Raw genomic sequence first — 19,615 nt, 5'->3', positions numbered from 1 at the left:
GGGGCAACTGGCTAAAATGTTTTAAAATATTTTAAATGGTTCTAATTTTGATTCCTCTGCTTTTATCAGGTTGATGTTGGTTAAATGTTTAGTTGGAGTTGGCGGTTATTTTAATTTGGGTATAATTGTAAATTGTTTATAGTTGTTGTTGTTGGTTTCTATTGGTTTGTTGCTCGTATAGGATATTTTGTTTTTTAATGTTTGATGCTTTGTTGTGTTTTTATCTATGTTGTAAGCCCAGAGTGGCTGTGAAACCCAGCAAGATAGGTGGGATATAAATATTATTGTTATTATACCAGGTGTTGGGGAAAAAGAGAAGAGTAAAGCCACTGGCTAAGTTCCCTGCTTATGGTTTTCCCAGCCACCTGGCCAGCCACTGTGGGAAGCAGAATGGCCTTTTAGCCTGATCTAGCGCAGTTCTAGTTTTGTCCCAATGGACCCTCCATGGTCTGAGGCAGCTACCACTGAATTTCAGCTGCTGTTGGCAAGCAGTGGGAGAGGGCAATACCAGCTGCTTGTGGTTTTTTCTGCAGCCATCTGCTTGGCAACTGGGCAAGTGGCAATGGGGTTTTACGGGGCCCACATCCATTGGGTGAGCATGTGACACTCCTGTGCGGGTCTCTCTTGTTTTCACTTCTCAACCCACCACACTCCCTGCCTTGCAGCTAGGTGAGGCCCAGAAGGCGTATGAAGGTGCCAGGCGGACAGCGCAGCGGCTGAAAAGAAAGTGTAAGCAGCTGACGTGTGATTTGGGAGATACACGAGTGTTGATGGAAAGCCAGCAAAGCCGGAACCATGAGCTGGAGAAGAAGCAGAAGAAGTAAGATGTGGGTGTTGGACTGGGGAGTTAGATCTTTTAAAGACTTTCTGAGATCTGCTATTTATTCAGCCCAATACAATTAGAACATACCTGCAGTGGGGCAATGGGGAAGCTAAGGAAACACCCCATTTCCTATGGGCCCTCTTTCAAAGGAAATAGTGTGGCTTTATTTCACCAACTAATGTCGTGCAGCAGTAAATTAATCAATGCAGAGTCTTCTTCATAAACAGTGTTGTTCAGAAACAGCATAGTTAAAGAGCATACACAGAGTGCTATCTGACTCTTCACAGAGGCTCAGTCTTAGTTACTGATTTACTAGAGTCCTGGAGCCAATCTGTCTGCAACAACACAACACACACACTGGCTGGGACACAAACACTGAGGCCCATAGAGAGGCTGGCTACTTTTATAGGGAGACTCAAGATGAGTCAAGAGTCACAGTGACTTAGCAGTTTGCTGCTAACAGCAGTTAGCAGGCTTGAATAATTGTGTAGGCCTTGTAGGCCTTACTGCTCTGCTCTCAAGAACCTTTGTCTCATGAACTAAGAGCATTAGAAGAGTGTTGGATGGAAGAAACAGTATGAAACAGAGGTGGACAGACCAGGCTGGACAGATTTACTTGGGCTGGTAGATCTCAAGGTGTGAGTGAAAACACAATCAGCAAAAAAGATAATTCTCTTCTTCTTGTTGTTGTTTAGTCGTTTAGTCGTGTCTGACTCTTTGTGACCCCATGGACCAGAGCACGCCAGGCACTTCTGTCTTCCACTGCCTCCCGCAGTTTGGTCAAACTCATGCTGGTAACTTCGAGAACACTATCCAACCATCTCGTCCTCTGTCGTCCCCTTTTCCTTGTGCCTTCCATCTTTCCCAACATCAGTGTCTTTTCCAGGGAGTCTTCTCTTCTCATGAGGTGGCCAAAGTATTGGAGCCTCACCTTCACAATCTGCCCTTCCAGTGAGCACTCAGGGCTGATTTCCTGAAGAATGGAGAGGTTTGATCTTCTTGCAGTCATAGAATCATAGAATCATAGAATCATAGAGTTGGAAGAGACCACAAGGGCCATCGAGTCCAACCCCCTGCCAAGCAGGAAACACCATCAGAGCACTCCTGACATATGGTTGTCAAGCCTCTGCTTAAAGACCTCCAAAGAAGGAGACTCCACCACACTCCTTGGCAGCAAATTCCACTGTCGAACAGCTCTTACTGTCAGGAAGTTCTTCCTAATGTTTAGGTGGAATCTTCTTTCTTGTAGTTTGGATCCATTGCTCCGTGTCCGCTTCTCTGGAGCAGCAGAAAACAACCTTTCTCCCTCCTCTATGTGACATCCTTTTATATATTTGAACATGGCTATCATATCACCCCTTAACCTCCTCTTCTCCAGGCTAAACATGCCCAGCTCCCTTAGCCGTTCCTCATAAGGCATCGTTTCCAGGCCTTTGACCATTTTGGTTGCCCTCCTCTGGACACGTTCCAGTTTGTCAATGTCCTTCTTGAACTGTGGTGCCCAGAACTGGACACAGTACTCCAGGTGAGGTCTGACCAGAGCAGAATACAGTGGCACTATTACTTCCCTTGATCTAGGAGACTCCCTTGATCTAGGAGTCCATGGGACTCTCAAGAGTCTCCTCCAGCACCAGAATACAAAAGCATCAATTCTTCAGCGAGCGGCCTTCTTTATGGTCCAGCTCTCACTTCCATACATCACTACTGGGAAAACCATAGCTTTTACTATATGGACCTTTGTTGGCAAGGTGATGCCTCTACTTTTTAAGATGCTGTCTAGGTTTGTCATTGCTTTTCTTCCAAGAAGCAGGAATCTTTTAATTTTGTGGCTGCTGTCACCATCTGCAATGATCATGGAGCCCAAGAACGTAAAATCTCTTACTGCCTCCATTTCTTCCTCTTCTATTTGCCAGGAGGTGATGGGACCAGTGGCCATGATCTTCGTTTTTTTGATGTTGAGCTTCAGACCATATTTTGCGCTCTCCTCTTTCACCCTCAATAAAAGGTTCTTTAATTCCTCCTCACTTTCTGCCATCAAGGTTGTGTCATCTGCATATCTGAGGTTGTTGATATTTCTTCCGACAATCTTAATTCCGGCTAGGGATTCATCCAGCCCAGCCTTTCGCATGATGAATTCTGCATATAAGTTAAATAAGCAGGGAGACATTATACAGCCTTGTCGTACTCCTTTCCCAATTTTGAACCAATCAGTTGTTCCATACCCAGTTCTAACTGTAGCTTCTTGTCCCACATAGAGATTTCTCAGGAGACAGATGAGGTGATCAGGCACTCCCATTTCTTTAAGAGCTTAGAATCATAGAATCATAGAATCATAGAGTTGGAAGAGACCACAAGGGCCATCGAGTCCAACCCCCTGCCAAGCAGGAAACACCATCAGAGCACTCCTGACATATGGTTGTCAAGCCTCTGCTTGAAGACCTCCAAAGAAGGAGACTTCACCACACTCCTTGGCAGCAAATTCCACTGTCGAACAGCTCTTACTGTCAGGAAGTTCTTCCTAATGTTTAGGTGGAATCTTCTTTCTTGTAGTTTGGAACCATTGCTCCGTGTCTGCTTCTCTGGAGCAGCAGAAAACAACCTTTCTCCCTCCTCTATGTGACATCCTTTTATATATTTGAACATGGCTATCATATCACCCCTTAACCTCCTCTTCTCCAGGCTAAACATGCCCGGCTCCCTTAGCCGTTCCTCATAAGGCATCGTTTCCAGGCCTTTGACCATTTTGGTTGCCCTCCTCTGGACACGTTCCAGTTTGCCAGTGTCCTTCCTGAACTGTGGTGCCCAGAACTGGACACAGTACTCCAGGTGAGGTCTGACCAGAACAGAATACAGTGGCACTATTACTTCCCTTGATCTAGATGCTATACTCCTATTGATGCGGCCCAGAATTGCATTGGCTTTTTTAGCTGCCGCGTCACACTGTTGGCTCATGTCAAGTTTGTGGTCAACCAAGACTCCTAGATCCTTTTCACATGTACTGCTCTCAAACCAGGTGTCACCCATCTTGTATTTGTGCCTCTCATTTTTTTTGCCCAAGTGCAATACTTTACATTTCTCCCTGTTAAAATTCATCTTGTTTGTTTTGGCCCAGTTCTCTAATCTGTCAAGGTCATTTTGAAGTGTGATCCTGTCCTCTGGGGTGTTAGCCACCCCTCCCAGTTTGGTGTCATCTGCAAATTTGATCAGGATGCCATTGAGTCCATCATCCAAATTGTTGATAAAGATGTGGAATAAGACCAGGCCCAAGACAGAACCCTGTGGCACCCCACTAGTCACTCTTCTCCAGGATGAAGAGGAACCATTGATGAGCACCCTTTGGGTTCAGTCAGTCAGCCAGTTACAAATCCACTGAGTGGTAGCATAGTCAAGACCACATTTTACCAGCTTCTTTACAAGAATATCATGGGGCACCTTGTCAAATGCCTTGCTGAAATCAAGGTAGGCTACATCCACTGCGTTCCCTTCATCTACCAGGCTTGTAATTCTGTCAAAAAACGAGATCAGGTTAGTCTGACATGACTTATTTTTCAGAAATCCATGCTGACTATTGGTGATCACAGCATTCCTTTCTAGGTGCTCACAGACTGTTTGCTTAATGATCTGCTCCAGAATCTTCCCTGGTATTGATGTCAGACTGACTGGGCGGTAATTATTTGGGTCCTCTCTTTTCCCCTTTTTGAAAATAGGGACAACATTTGCCCTCCTCCAGTCTGCCGGGACTTCGCCTGTTCTCCAGGAATTCTCAAAGATGACTGCCAGTGGTTCTGAGATCACACCTGCCAGTTCTTTTAATACTCTTGGATGCAGTTCATCTGGCCCTGGAGACTTGAATACATCTAAACTAGCCAAGTATTATTGTACTATCTCCTTAGTTATTCTGGGCTGTGTTTCCTCTGCTGAATCATTTGCTCCAAATTCTTCAGGTCGGGCATTGTTTTCTTTATTGGAGAAGACTGAGGCAAAGAAGGCATTGAGGAGTTCAGCCCTTTCTGTGTCCCCTGTTTGCATTTCACCATCTTCTCCTCTGAGTGACCCCACTGTTTCTTTGTTCTTCCTTTTGCTACGAACATACCCATAAAAGCCTTTTTTGTTGCTTTTAACCTCTCTAGCAAGCCTGAGTTCATTCTGTGCTTTAGCTTTTCTGACTTTGTGTCTACACGTGCTGGCTATTTGTTTGAATTCCTCTTTGGTGGTTTCCCCCCTTTTCCATTTTTTGTACACATCCTTTTTTAATCTTAACTCAGTTAAAAGTTCTTTAGATAGCCACCCTGGCTTCTTTAGGCACCTTCCATTTTTCCGTCTCATTGGTATTGCCTGAAGTTGTGCTTTTACTATCTCCCTCTTAACAAACTCCCAGCCATCATGAACTCCCTTTCCTTTTAGTATTACTGTCCATGGGATCTCACCCAGCACTTCCCTAAGTTTTATGAAGTCGGCTTTCTTAAAGTCGAGAAATTGAGTCCTAGTATGCTTGGCTGCTCCTTTCCGCTGTATAGTAAACTTCAGAAGAGCATGATCACTCGCGCCTAATGATCCTTCCACTTCTACCCCACTAACCAGGTCATCAACATTGGTTAGGACCAGATCTAAAATGGCTGTTCCTCTTGTTGCTTCTCCCACTTTCTGGACAATGAAGTTGTCTGCAAGGCCAGTGAGGAATCAGTTTGACCTTATGCTCTTGGCTGAGTTTGACATCCAACAAATATCCGGGTAATTGAAGTCCCCCATTACTACTATCTCCCTTCCTTTTGCATGCTTGGCCATCTGTTCCAGGAAGGCATCATCTATGTCCTCCGTTTGGCTTGGGGATCTATAGTAAACTCCCACAATGAGGTCACTGTTATTCTTCTCTCCCTTAATTTTGACCCAAATGCTCTCACTTTGGCTTTGAGGTTCTAAATCTTGGATCTCTTCACAGGTATACACATCCCTGACATATAACGCCACTCCTCCTCCTTTCTTGTCTGGTGTGTTTCTCTGAAATAGATTGTATCCCTCCATTATTACATTCCAATCATGGGACTTATCCCACCAGGTTTCAGTGATGCCTATTATGTCATATTTAGTCTGCTGTACCAAGAGCTCAAGCTCATCTTGTTTATTTCCCATGCTTTGCGCATTAGTGTACAGACATTGAAGCCCATTAATCATTCCCCCGTGTCTCTTATTTAAGGATTTTTTCTTGCTTGCTTGCCATAGTTTGCTGTGGCCTACACAGTCAAAGGCTTTTGCATAGTCAATGAAGCAGAAGTAGATGTCTTTCTGGAACTCTCTAGCTTTCTCCATAATCCAGCTCATGTTTGCAATTTGGTCTCTGGTTCCTCTGCCCCTTCAAAATCCAGCTTGCACTTCTGGGAGTTCTCAGTCCACATACTGCTTAAGCCTTCCTAGTAGAATTTTAAGCATAACCTTGCTAGCGTGTGAAATGAGTGCAATTGTGCAGTAGTTGGAGCAGTCTTTGGCACTGCCCTTCTTTGGGATTGGGATGTAAACTGATCTTCTCCAATCCTCTGGCCACTGCTGAGTTTTCCAAACTTGCTGGCATATTGAGTGTAGCACCTTAACAGCATCATCTTTTAGAATTTTAAATAGTTCAGCTGGAATACCATCACTTCCACTGGCCTTCTTATTTGCAGTGCTTTCTAAGGCCCATTTGACTTCACTCTCCAGGATGTCTGGCTCAAGGTCAGCAACCACACTACCTGGGGTGTACGAGCCATCCATATCTTTCTGGTATAATTCCTCTGTGTATTCTTGCCACCTCTTTTTAATGTCTTCTGCTTCTCTTAGGTCCTTACCACTTTTGTTCTTTATTATGGTAATCTTTGTACGAAATGTTCCTTTCACTTCTCCCATTCTCTTGAACAGATCTCTGGTTCTTCCCATTCTGTTGTTTTTCTCTATATCTTTGCATTGCTCACTTAAGAAGGCCTTCTTGTCTCTCCTTGTTCTTTTTTGGAAATCTGCATTCAATTTCCTGTATCTTTCACTATCTCCCTCGCATTTTGCTTGCCTTCTCTCCTCCGCTATTTGTAAGGCCTCATTGGATAGCCACTTTGCTTTCTTGCATTTCTTTTTCATTGGGATGGTTTTCGTTGCTGCCTCCTGTATAATGTTGCGAGCCTCCATCCATAGTTCTTCAGGCACTCTGTCCACCAAATCTAAATCCTTAAACCTGTTCCTCACTTCCACTGTGTATTCATAAGGGATTTGATTTAAATTTGTATCTTACCTGCCCAGTGGTTTTTCCTACTTTCTTCAGTTTATGCTTGAATTTTGCTATAAGAAGCTGATGATCTGAGCCACAGTCAGCTCCAGGTCATGTTTTTGCTGACTGTATAGAGCTTCTCTATGTTTGGCTACAGAGAATATAATCAATCTGATTTCGATGCTGCCCATCTGGTGATGTCCATGTGTAGAGTCGTCTCTTGTGTTGTTGGAAAAGCATGTTTGTGATGACCAGCTTGTTCTCTTGACAGAACTCTATTAGCCTTTGCCCTGCTTCGTTTTGATCTCTAAGGCAAGACTTGCCAGTTGTTCCTTTTATCTCTTGATTCCCTACTTTAGCATTCCAATCCCCTATAATGAGAAGAACATCCTTCTTTGGTGTCACTTCGATAAGGTGTTGTAAGTTTTCATAGAATTGCTCAATTTCAGTTTCTTCAGCACCAGTAGTTGGTGCATAAACTTGGATTACTGTGATGTTAAAAGGTCTGCCTTGGATTCGTATCGAGATCATTCTATCATTTTTGAGATTGCATCCCAGAACAGCTTTCGCCACACTTTTGTTGACTATGAAGGCCACTCCATTTCTTTTATGGGTTTCTTGCCCACAGTAGTAGATATGATGGTCATCCGAACTGAATTCGCCCATTCCCGTCCATTTTAGTTCACTGATGCCCAGGATGTCAATATTTATTCTTGCCAACACATTTTTGACCACATCCAACTTACCAAGGTTCATGGTTCCTACATTCCAGGTTCCTATGCAATATTTTTCTTTACAGCATTGGACTTTCCTTTCACTTCCAGGCATATCCGTGACTGAGTTTCCTTTCGGCTTTGGCCCAGCCACTTCATCAGCTCTGAATCTACTTGTACTTGTCCTCCGCTCTTCCTCAGTAGCATGTTGGACGCCTTCTGACCTGAGCGGCTCATCTTCCAGCGTCATAACTTTTTGGTGCCTGTTGTCTTTGTCCATGGAGTTTTCTTGGCAGGGATACTGGAGTGGCTTGCCGGTTCCTGCTCCAGATGGATCACGTTTGGTCAAAACTCTCCACTATGACCTGTTCATCTTGGGTGCCCTGCTCGGCATAGTTCATAGCTTCTCTGAGTTATTCAAGCCTCTTCGCCACGGCAAGGCAATGATCCATGAAGGGGAATGCTCTTCTAGGCCTCATCAACTGAGGCCATTTCATCAGATTTAACCTAAAGAGATTTAGCTTGACATCTAGTTTATTTTTTCAACTGGAGGTTTGTTTTCATTGGCTTCTCCTACACCTGGAAGTTTGATCATTCAGCTGCATTATTTCATTGCTTATTCGCATGGCCAGGCAGGAGGCGACTTCTTTCACAACACAACATTCTATCCAGTGACACACACACACACACTGAAGTACAACTATGCTGGGAGTAGCCAGAGATGAATCCCACTTCTTTCCACCCAAGAAACTGAGCACCAAAAGTGGGTTGAAATTTGCTCCCCTACACTCCACAGTTCTTCCAGGTGCAATGCTTCACAAGCCTGTCTTCTCAGGTGCAGCTGCCCTGCCCTTTCCCCAGCATGCCCCTGACTTCAGTAATGCAGTTTTAAGTCTTTATAGCACACGCTTCATTGAAGACGCTGAAACTTCCAATCTATCTCTGAGTCTGTGGAAGTTTGGCACTGAATTCTAAATGGCAAAGCCATTAATTATGAATGGGGGAGCTCGTGAATTGCTAATCTAATCAAACAATTCCAATCTCATACCATTTATTGGAAGATGCTCAACTTTTTTAGAAGAGCTCAGATATTGGATGCTTTAAGTTCTTTATCAGAGCATCCTTTTTTAAAATAAAAAAGGGGGGGTGTATGGGAGTCTCAGTGTTGGCATCCATCCAGAAACCGATTCTCGGGTCTCAGGCAGAGATCGTTGCAGGCACTGCAAGTAGATCCTTTAACTCAAGGATTGAGGGTCTGCCACTGACCTTTGATCCCCGCTCCCCACCTCAAGGCCTACCTGCTTCATCTCTCCTCTGCTTGCACCCTGAGATACTGCTAGGGTGCTGGGGCCAGGCAGCAGGGTCCTCAGATCTCTTCCTGAGCACCCAATGTGTTACTGGGTAGGTAATGAATTTGGATTGTTGTACAGTTTTGGAGAAATAAATGCATTTAAGATGACCTTATCTAGAGGTTATTTGGGGGTGGGTAATGAAAAACTAATCAAATTGATTTGGAACAGGATCTGCTAGGAAATTCATTGGGGAAAACAGATTGAAGAGAAGCTTTTGGGGGGCGGTGATCTGAGGTGATTATATTTGGGCGAATTTGGACTGGAAATTAGTTGTTTCCTCCTACGACATTCACACTCTAAATCTACATCTATACCTATTAAGCTAGCAGCATATACACGTTTTATTCAAAGGTCAGTCTATGGGTCAGTGCCCCAAATCTTCTAAGTCCCCAGCAAAGCTTCTGCTTCAGCCTGCTGTAGTTGCCACCCAAATCCTGCAGTTGGTTAGGCTACATAAGGTGCTGTGGAAAGGTTCATGGCCTGGTCTAGGAGAGCCAATGCGGTCTAGTGGTTAAGAGTGTTAGACAAGGACCTGGGAGACCCAGGTTCAAATCCCCTCTCGGCCGTGAAGCTCACTGGGTGACCTTGGGCCTGTATCTGCCTCTCTCAGCCTAACCTACCTCACCGGGTTGTTGTGAGGATAAAATGGGGGCGAGGAGGACTATGTACACCACTTTGAACTCTTCTCCAAGGAGTTCAAGGTGGGATATAAATGCTGCTGCTGCTGCTAATAATAATAATAATAATAATAATAATAATAATACTCAGAAAGGTGGAATGTGTGTGTTTGTGTGTTTGTGTGTTTGTGTGTTTGTGTTCCTAAACCCACCTAATATATTTCATATTCATTTTAAAATATATGAAACAAAATTGCAATAAAGCTGGGCTTGCAAGCTGGTCCTGGCTCCAGCAACTGTCCTTAAGGACTTTGAGGCCACGATCGTCCTCTCCAGGTCAAAATTCATGTGTGGCCATCTACAGCTCTGGCCAAGACTGGCAGCTCCTGGCCTGCATCTTTGCCCTGCTGTGGGACTTCCTGCTGGGAGTGATGGAGGGCCAACTCATGAGACCTTTTGCCTCTGTCAGATTTGACCTGCAGCTGGCTCAGGCCTTGGGAGAATCCGCCTTCGAGAAGAGCCTTCGGGAGAAAGTGTTACAAGAGAGCACCAGCCTTCAGTTTGAGCTGGGGAAGTTGCAGCGGAGCTTAGAGGTAAGGCAGGGCAGGGCAGAAGGAAGAGGAGCAAAGGGCACAAGGGTTCTGTGGTGGGACTAGATGACCCTTGAGGTCCCCTCCAACTCTACAATCCTATGGTTCTGTGAAATGAGCCACGGCAAAATGCATCCAGATATGCAACTGCTGGGGCACATACACAGGTCAGACAGCTGCACAAATCTTTCAGAATCTCAAAGTCTGAATTCGAAAGCCAACCTTCCCAAGTTTTTATTAATTGCTTTAAGTTCATGAAATTTATATACTACTTGGTTGTAAGAAAAACCTCCAGGTGGTTTGCAAAACAACGAAACATTAATATTATCAATAAGGACAATTCAAAAAACAGCTACATAAAAAACTTTGAAGAAAAAAATTCAAAAATGGCTTCAGAATTCAGGATCTCAAAATTTTTATTTTGAAATGTTTATTTTTGAGATGCACTTTAAAAAGAAAGCACATCTTGCCTAGTTTCTGATTTTAAATCCTATCAGCACCAAGAAATGGTACCTGTATTGTTTTCCAAGACCTTTTTCAAGGTACAGTATCTGAAATCGTTTAACTCTCCTGCCTTATGGATGCTGCATTTTAATGTTTTATTGATATTGTAAGTTGCCCAGAGAATGTTGTTGCCTGATGGCACATATATATAGATGGCAAATAAATAAATGATACAGTTGACTAAACTGTGGATGTGTCAATTTTTTCCCTTGTCTTCTATGTCCCCCCACCTTCACGATCCCCCCTGCCGACCCCAGCAAAAAGAATTGGACAATGCCAGCCTCAACCAGCGGCTTGTGCTGTTGAGCAGCCAGGTGCAGGAGCTCAGCGCCCCCAAGGACCTGGATGCCAACTCGCTGGCTGCCCTCCAGAAGAAACTTTGGGACCTGGAGTCAAGAGCCTCTGAGCAGCAGAAGGAGCTGAGCTCCCAAGCAAGCACCATTGAACAGCTGGAACAGGTAAGGTGGCCTCCTGAGGAGGAAGTGATTTGGCTTTCATCAGCACTTTGGGTGCAACCTTGCCCTCCCTCTGTTCCAAGAGCACCAGCTAGGAAGTACTGAGCTAGGCACAAGAGCTTGGGAAGAAGAGGACCATGCAAAACTCTCTTCTCCACAGCCCTCAGTCTCCCGCCCCCCATCTAGAGTCAACAGGACTGACCTCAATTACAGGGTTATTTTAAGGAGCACAGAAAGGTGATGCAGGGGGCAAGCAACCTACACCCCCCCCCCAGCCATGGACTACAAGGAGGAGAAAATAAGATGAGGGAGTAGCAGAAAGAGAGGGGGGAGGGTGCCTTCAGTGATGTTTGGCTCCACCCACTACAGATCAGTGGCTCCCAACAAATTTTCCATAAGTGAATGTGGCTCTCAACAGAAACCCTCAACAAGTCACCCTCCCCAACTGAAGGTGCTTGTGTTAGTGTTCAAAACCCTTTTACGGCTCAGGTCCCAAATATCTGAAAGATCCCCCCTCCTTCCCTGCAGACCATCTTGAGTGCTCAGGTTGTTGTAACCCTGCCCCCCAGGACCTCACAGTGAAGGGTGGATAATTCATCACCTTCATCTTCATATTGTCCTGGTGCTTCCTTTCAGCTTCACCTGAGACTCGAACTGGAAATTGAGAGGATGAAACAGCTTCACCAGAAGGAGCTGGAGGACAAGGAGGAAGAGCTGGAGGATGTTCGGCAGTCCTGCCAGAAAAGGGTATGGCATGGGGAGGCAGCCACCTTTGTCCTTGTGTGTCCTTAGTCTGGCAGATTTCTGTAGCTCTGGGCATTCCAGCAGACAGAGCTCTCCACTCCTGCCCTTGAAGGCCGTCCTGTTCATTTCACGTAGGAAGCAGCTGCAGTGAATAATGGCTAAGTACCTATGTGTGGCATGGAGAAAGTACTGGACAGCGAGAAGTTATTCTCCCTGTCTCATAATACTCAAATCTCATGGACACCCAATGAAGCTGAATGTTAAAAGATTCAGGACAGACAAAAGAAAGGACTTCTTCACGCAGCACATATTAAACTATGTAACTCCCTCCCTCAGGAAGAAGTGGGATGGCTTTAAAAGAGGATTAGACAAATTCATGGAGGAGAAGGCCATCAATGACTACCAGGCATACTGGCAAAACTCTGCCTCCAGAGCTGACGCCAGTAATGCTTCTGAATCCCAGTTGCCACTGGAGAGAAGAGGGCTCTTGTGTTCAGGTCTTGTTTGCTGGGTGCTGTGCTGGATGAGCTGTTGGCCTGACCCAGCAGTCTCTTCGGATGGTCTTGTGTTCAGCTGATTTGTCCCACGGACCGTTCTGTCTTGTCAGATACAGAATGCGGAGCACAATGGACACTGGAGCTTGACCGCTGTCATTGGAAGGCAGATCTCATTGAGGGATTAGTTCTGCTTCTATAAATTAGAGAGAATTGTGGCTGATTATATATGCTTTCTGGTCCCACTGAGTAAAAGCAAGACTGGATTCAAATTAATTTCTTTTTAATTAACTATATAATTATTTCTGCCTATGATGCTTCAGAGGCACTAAAAATATTAGGCAAAGCTTGTTTTCAAAATTATAGTGATATATTAGAAATTTGAATCTAACACGTAATGTTAAGGTCTGCTGCTTGGTATGCATGAATCTTCATGGATTTCCATTTCCTTGGGCTGCTATTAATCTTTTCACAGAAAAGAGACATTATTTTAAAGAACTACAAATAAATCATGATATGGGTGAGTGGGGACAGCATCGGCATGCATGTTATGGGCTGGAATTAAGAGATAAAATGATGGGCCTCAGATTGTGGCCCTGATCTTGAAGGTGTCGGTTTTAATGACACCTTTGATGGTCGTCTCTGCAAGTGCCCACTTGTTGGGACTTTAGTCTTATTTTAAATGCATCGGATGTTTTGTGTTTTAAAATGTTTTTAATTATCTTATATGCAAATCACATTGAGGCGTTGGTTTAGAATATGATAATCAAAGATAATGATGACAATAACAACAACATCAACAACATGCAAAGAATCCCAAATTAACCCAGAAACCGTAAGAGGATAGTTTCAATTCTTATAAATGACACTTCCAATCCAATCAATCAAAAAGGGTCAAGCTGTATTTGTTTTTCTTTCTTGGGTCAGTTTTTCCCAGTCAGGAGCTGCCTTTGAAACATAAAACAAAGAGCAATTAAAAACAAAAATACCACCAGTGCAATTTCAGGTTTCTGGACATAAGGAAAGTTGTTCTGGTGAAGAAAGGATGGCATTAGCAATGGCTGCAGGCTGCTGCTACTCGCTGGCTCCCCTCTCAGTTCCGCTCAGTCCATTCAGACATCACTCTGTTCCTTGGCCTCTTTTACAGCTGCGTCAGCTGGAGATGCAGTGTGAGCAGGAGGGCGAAGAGAAGCAGGCAATTCTCTGTGAGAAGCGGGACCTGGAAGGGCTGATTGCCACACTCTGTGAACAGGTAAGGGAAGTGCAATCTGTCAGTGACTTGGAAGGATGTCACCATTAGGCCTTGGGGAAACAATGTAGAACGCCAGCAGTGGAACAGGTGGCTTGTCTCTACCCTGCCATCTCCTTTCCTGGAGCCATATTGTCAGAGCTACCCTAGGTCCCAGCTCACAAAGGACCAACGCTGCTTCGTTGTTAAGTATAAAAGTCTTTATTGAAGTTCAGTTTCACTTCCAGAGCCGCAGCGCGCAGCCCCACGTCTAAAGTGTCAGACCGCTGATGCTCCGTCTGAGTCTCCTCCCCCTTGACACCAATTTAAGATTCTAGCCTTGCTCCACCTTTTCCGCTGCTCCTTCCTCCTCTGGGTCCGCCTGCCCGCCGGGGTTCCGCCCTTTCTAGCCTCTTCTCCCGCTGATTCCCCTGAGCCTTCTCCCTCCCTCCGGCGGGCTTTAGGAGCTGGTTCCCCATCCGGGTCTCCTGCTGTTCCGCGCGCCTGCACATTTGAACTTGGCGCGCGCGCCCAGCCAGCAGCTTTCCTCCTGACCGTTCCACTGCTGCTGTCACTGCTTCCCCCTTCGGGGGGGCTAGCTGCAACTGACCTCCCCTCCGTTGGAGGCGTGGTCAGCCCTGACTCCCTCTCTGGAGGAGACACTGCCCCTGACACATGTGACTCTTCCCCCCCACTACGCTCTGGTGGGGAAACTGGTCCCGATCCTCCACTGCTGCTTTGGGGTTCCCCTCTGGCTCCTTGTTTCTGGTGCGTCCCCCCTGGGACCCCCCTTGCCCTGACCATCGGCGCCCCCTTCTGGGAATCTTCTGATTCGCTGGAGAAGCTCATGGAATCTCTCGGGCCACTGTCATACTCCCCTACGCTGCCCTCGGATTCTTCCCCTTCGCTCTCCCAATCCTCTCTCCCCAGTGCTCCTGCTCCTGATTCCCTGACACATATGCAGGGCGGCAAGGGGGTCACTTGGAGGAGCACAGCCTCCAATGCCTTCCTTTCACCCTTACAGAATAAAATAAATGTGTAAGCCAAGGCAGTAGCACACAGGCAATTGTCACCACACAATCTAAACAGGGCAGAATCACAAAGCCTTTTAAATGCCAAAGAGCTCCAAAGTGTCTAGAATCGATCTCATGCTCACAAGCTGATGGCAAACCAGCTGATTGTGCAATTTCAGGGTGTAGAAGGGAATTCACATAACTGAATGCCCTTCCTTTCCTAAAATAAAATGAAATCACAATCCTTGCCTATAGAAAATTGAAATTGAAATACTTTATTGTCACTTGTACAACTTGTATACAGTGAGATTACACGAGCACCCCCCACTCAGCTCTCTTAGTCTTTTTTTAAAAAAATAATTTTTATTAACCGGCCAATCAAACCAAATTAAATCACATCACATAAATTCCGAATTACAAAGCCGAATTTTAAATGTTGTTGGGGGGACCCATATTTCAAGATCCGAAGGGGGATTCTGATCATCTTCTTGCTACTGCGTTAATGTCCAAATCAGTCCAAACAGAGTTCATAATTCTATCCAGTTTTATCTTGCTGTTTCCACATGACATCTTGTTCATATATTTTCTCTTTTTTCTTTATGATCTCTTCTGATAGTCTCCTTAAGCCGATAAACACCAATAATAATCCTGTGTGAATTTTTCCGTTCTTCCAATCCTCAAATCGAGATGGTTTCTGTCAGGGAACTGCCATCGGAGCTAGAGGCGGAGGCAAGGCTCCAAAGCGATGCTGGAGAAGGGCCCAGCAGGGAGAGAGGCAGCTCATCGGCTGGGGAAGGAAATCAGCGTAACACCAGGGATAAAGGGGGGCAGATGGGGGAATTGGCGAGAGGGCTCCAGGACTCCTCGCCGGAGACCAGCGGGGAGAGCACGGGTCCTCCGCTGCCCACACCCACCCTGCGCAGAAGACTTCCGCGCAGGGAGAGTAGGCGGAGAGTTGGCGTCAAAGAACTTCTTTGCTGGAAGAGGTTCAAGAAACGCCCACTGACGGATTCTGCTAGCGACTGAAACAGCCACGAAGTGAAGGGCTGTCCAGACAGAAAAGGTTTAACCAGGCAACCTAGCCAGGAGTGGCGGCAACTTACGCACGAGCAACCCCTATAACCATTACAGTTTCCATATATCATCACCTTCATAGCTAACATTGCTCTTTCCATCATTTATCTCGCCAAACTGTCGCTCTTAAGTCCCTCTGAGGAGTTTCACCCACCATATATAAACAGCTCTATTTCTCTCTTTCTCCTCCCAGACTCAAGACCTCCGACAGAACTTCCCAATATGGCGACGGCATTTTTAACTGTGTCATTCCAAAGCTCTTATACATTCCATGCTCTTCTTAAAACATGCTTTGGTTCGAAAGTTTATCTCCACACAACCTTAAATCCACAGCTTAAGTCCTTAAAACGACAATTCTGACTCGTGAGGGGAGGGGATTCTTGTTTAATCACATAAGGAAAGAAAGAAAAGTTTTCCCCCTCCCCCATCAGTCATTTGCCATACCGTATCTTGGCGTATCTTCTCATGTTTTATTCTTTTCTTGTTTTATCAGAGATCTCTTCTGTTAGCAGTCTTTACTCCCCCTCCTTCCTTGAATATGTGCATTCCTTCATCCAAATTGTTTCTTTTGAAGTTCTTGCAGCTAGTGGCGCGGATCAGGGACGGTGTCCAGGAGTGCCGGAATCCCACAGGAGGGCTTTGTGCCTAGTGCCCCCATCCCCACAAATTCGGGGGTGGTATAGGGCACAGCAGGCAGGGGCAGTCCCCCCCACCATCCTGGGGGGGGGTAGGGAGGCTAATTACTCCCATCATAGCCTCCAAATTACCTCATGTGGGTCGGAGAGATGTTATTGTCAGCCATCTTCCGATGCGCCCCCTAGTGGCCCCCCTCAGCTCTCTTAGTCTTAATTCCCCTCGTTTACTGACGCACATCCACCAAACCCGAAAGTCAGTTGCCCTGTTGTTATATTTTCATTCAGTAGCCTAACAGCCCACGGATAGAAGCTGTTCTTTACCCTGTTGGTGTGACTAAGCATACTTCTATATCTTCTGCCCAAGGGAAAGAGCATGTCAGGGCAAATGTGGACCTGGTCACTTTGCCCCTAAGACGTTAGCTTTCTCTGTGCAAGGATTTGTGTTTTGGGCAGTGCAATGCTATGACTGTCCTGCTCAGAAGTAAATCCTAGTGAGTTCATTGAGGCTTACTTCCAGGTAAGCATATAAGAGGATATCCTAACTCTATGTTACATACCCTTATCATGGCAAGCCACCCAGAGTGGCTGGGACAATTCAGTCAGATGGGCGGGGTACAAATAATAAAATATTATTATTATTATTATTATTATTATTATTATTATTATTATTATTATTATTATTATTATTATGTTGAGCCAGGCCCTCATAAAATACTCCAAATATCCTCACCTTCTGACATATGTGCTGATGAGGTTATCATCCGTTGGTCTAAGCCTCACCATCTGAACCCAATTTCTCTCATTGTTCTTCTCCAACTTAAAAAAAAATAAAAACCTTTCTAAGCTTGAAACCTCTAACAAGCCTACTCTAAGATTTCTTGGACCACATCTGTTTGGGGTTTATTTGGAAGAGGAGCTGCATGTCTGTTTCACAATAGGACAGGATGGCACACAACTCCCCCCCCCCAGGAACTTCCTGAACACTACCTTTCTGCTTCCTGGGATGGGAGCAGTGCCAGATTTACGTATAAGCTAAACAAGCTGTAGCTTAGTGCCCCACTCTCTTGGCCCCCCCCCAAAAAAAACTAAAGGAAAAAAACCTGGATGTACATTTCCAAAATATAAGATAAAAAACAAATAAAATAAAACCTACATACAGCAACTGTGTTTTGTGCTGTGTAGGCTCCTATGAATTACCATATTCAACACAAAAAACAGTAACAATTTGTTGTTGACAAAGGACAGCTGGACATAGAAAGGGCCCCATTACCTTCAGGAGCTGAGGGCCTCATCAAATCTAAATCCAGCCCTGGATGGGAACCATGACTGGGGAATCTTGCAGCATGCAGTGAATGACTCAGTTGAGGGCAAGGTTCAGGCTACTCCTCGGGAGGAGAATCATCAGTATTTCATTTGGATCCCCTTCAGAGGGAGGACACAGTCCTGCCACCATCCTCTCACTTAGAGGATGAGTTCCCTCTGTCTATTCCCATCCTTCCAGAAGCCAAAGTCTTGAAAATAATGAGTGCCCATTAAGCACCCAACCAGCTCTTCCAGGGAAGCAGAGGCTACCACATGCCTGATCAGCCTACAGTTGACTCTGGCTCCTTGCAGATACAGCGTCTCTTGATGAACTTGACATCCACTGAAGCTGAATGCTGGAAGAGTCAGGACAGAGAAAAGTCGTGTGTGGAGGTAACAGAATGTCCCAGGATTTGGGCTGTCTTCCAGCTGCAAAGATTCACAATGTGACAGAGAAGTCGCCAAATCTTATAAAGCCCACTGACCACTAACCCTTCCTTCTGATTCATGTGGGTAAAATAATACTGACACACACAGCCTTCAACATATAGCAAGGGAACATGAGACTCTGGGCAGGGACTGAAGTGTGCTGGTCCCGGGGGGGGGGTTACTGTGTGGCATGGTCCATGTCCGGTCCGAGGCTGAAGCGGGGTCCAAGGCAGGGAGTCGGGTGTGGTCAGGAACTCTGGCAGAAAGCAGGACAGGGTGCCGGCAGGAACAGGTAACCAACGATGTTGCTCCTGCAACCTGGGACTGGACGGGCTGGCCTTTATCTCCTCTGAGGCATAGGGCGGCCCCGGTCCACAGGTGACTCGCCTTTCCTGGCCTGGAGGCGAGCACTCCTCCTGCGAGAACTTAGTTCCCTCCACCTCTCTGCCCTGAGCCTCTGCAGCTCAGGAGAGGCTGGAGGGTTACTGGACCCAGAGGCAACCTCACCTTCCCCTGACAGGGCTGAGAGAGGAGCACCTGCAGGCAATGGGTCCTCGATCACCTCCGGAGCCAGAGCAGATTCAGCTGTTGTCTGCTCCTGAGGATCCGGCACAGGTGAGGGCCCTTCAGGTTCAAGCCCCTGCTCCGGCTCAGCCGGCCCTGGAGGTGGCGACTCCTGTGCAGGCTGGGATTCCTCCGGTTCAGCATCTGAATCCGATTCCCAGGCCATCATGAAGAGACTTGGGGCACAGGTGGTATTTTCATCACTCCTTCCTGTTGTTGAAGAAGAAGAAGAAGAAGAAAAAGAAGGAGGAGGAGGAGGAGTTTGGATTTGATATCCTGCTTTATCACTACCCTAAGGACTCTCAAAGCAGCTAACAATCTCCTTTCCCTTCCTCCCCCACAACAAACACTCTGTGAGGTGAGTGAGGCTGAGAGACTTCAGAGAAGTGTGACTAGCCCAAGGTCACCCAGCAACTGCAGGTGGAGGAGCAGTGGTGGCCCAAGAAGACAGAGGAAAACACTGGAGATAAACCACTGGCTGCGCAGGTGGTGTAATGAGGAAGGGTTTGGCTTCTTGGATCATGGTCTTGAGGAAGGACTTCTGGCAAGAGATGGGCTGCACCTCACAGCAGTTGGCACAAATGTGTTTGCTAGGAGTCTTGCGAATCTGATCAGGAGAGCTTTAAACTAGAACTTCAGGGCGAGGGAGACAACATTACAGATGACAGAAGAACTCACAGTGCTAGGGATAATAGTTTCTTTGATGCACAGGAAACTAGCCCTAACCCTAACCCTAACTGAAACCGAAACCTGCTAAAGGGCAAGAAACTACAAGAAAGAAGCAGCTGGAGGGAACAACTCATGGTTTCCATTGTCTCTACACAAATGCACAAAGTATGGGAAACAAGC

At 45.9% G+C, this 19,615-nt stretch overlaps 2 protein-coding genes across 3 annotated transcripts in view; one reads left to right on the top strand and one right to left on the bottom strand.

Annotated features, from left to right (window-relative positions):
* TFIP11 (tuftelin interacting protein 11) overlaps nt 1-19,615 on the bottom strand; it is a gene marked incomplete at its 5' end in the record, with an annotated part of 601,324 nt that overhangs the window by 194,270 nt on the left and 387,439 nt on the right. The gene's annotated exons all lie outside the window — the stretch shown is intronic.
* Nucleotides 1-19,615, top strand: part of MYO18B (myosin XVIIIB) — a 266,462-nt gene that overhangs the window by 154,224 nt on the left and 92,623 nt on the right. The window contains exons 30-34 of the mRNA XM_083589603.1: nt 666-820; nt 10,204-10,327; nt 11,086-11,286; nt 11,920-12,030; nt 13,669-13,773. Of these exons, the coding sequence (XP_083445729.1) occupies nt 666-820; nt 10,204-10,327; nt 11,086-11,286; nt 11,920-12,030; nt 13,669-13,773 (696 nt within the window). The remainder of the gene's footprint in view (nt 1-665; nt 821-10,203; nt 10,328-11,085; nt 11,287-11,919; nt 12,031-13,668; nt 13,774-19,615) is intronic.

This window comes from Podarcis filfolensis (assembly GCF_964270895.1).
Source record: "Podarcis filfolensis genome assembly, chromosome: 16".
NCBI classification, from domain to species: domain Eukaryota; kingdom Metazoa; phylum Chordata; class Lepidosauria; order Squamata; family Lacertidae; genus Podarcis; species Podarcis filfolensis.
Note: the sequence above shows the minus strand (reverse complement) of the source record. Positions and strands in the feature narration are given on the sequence as shown.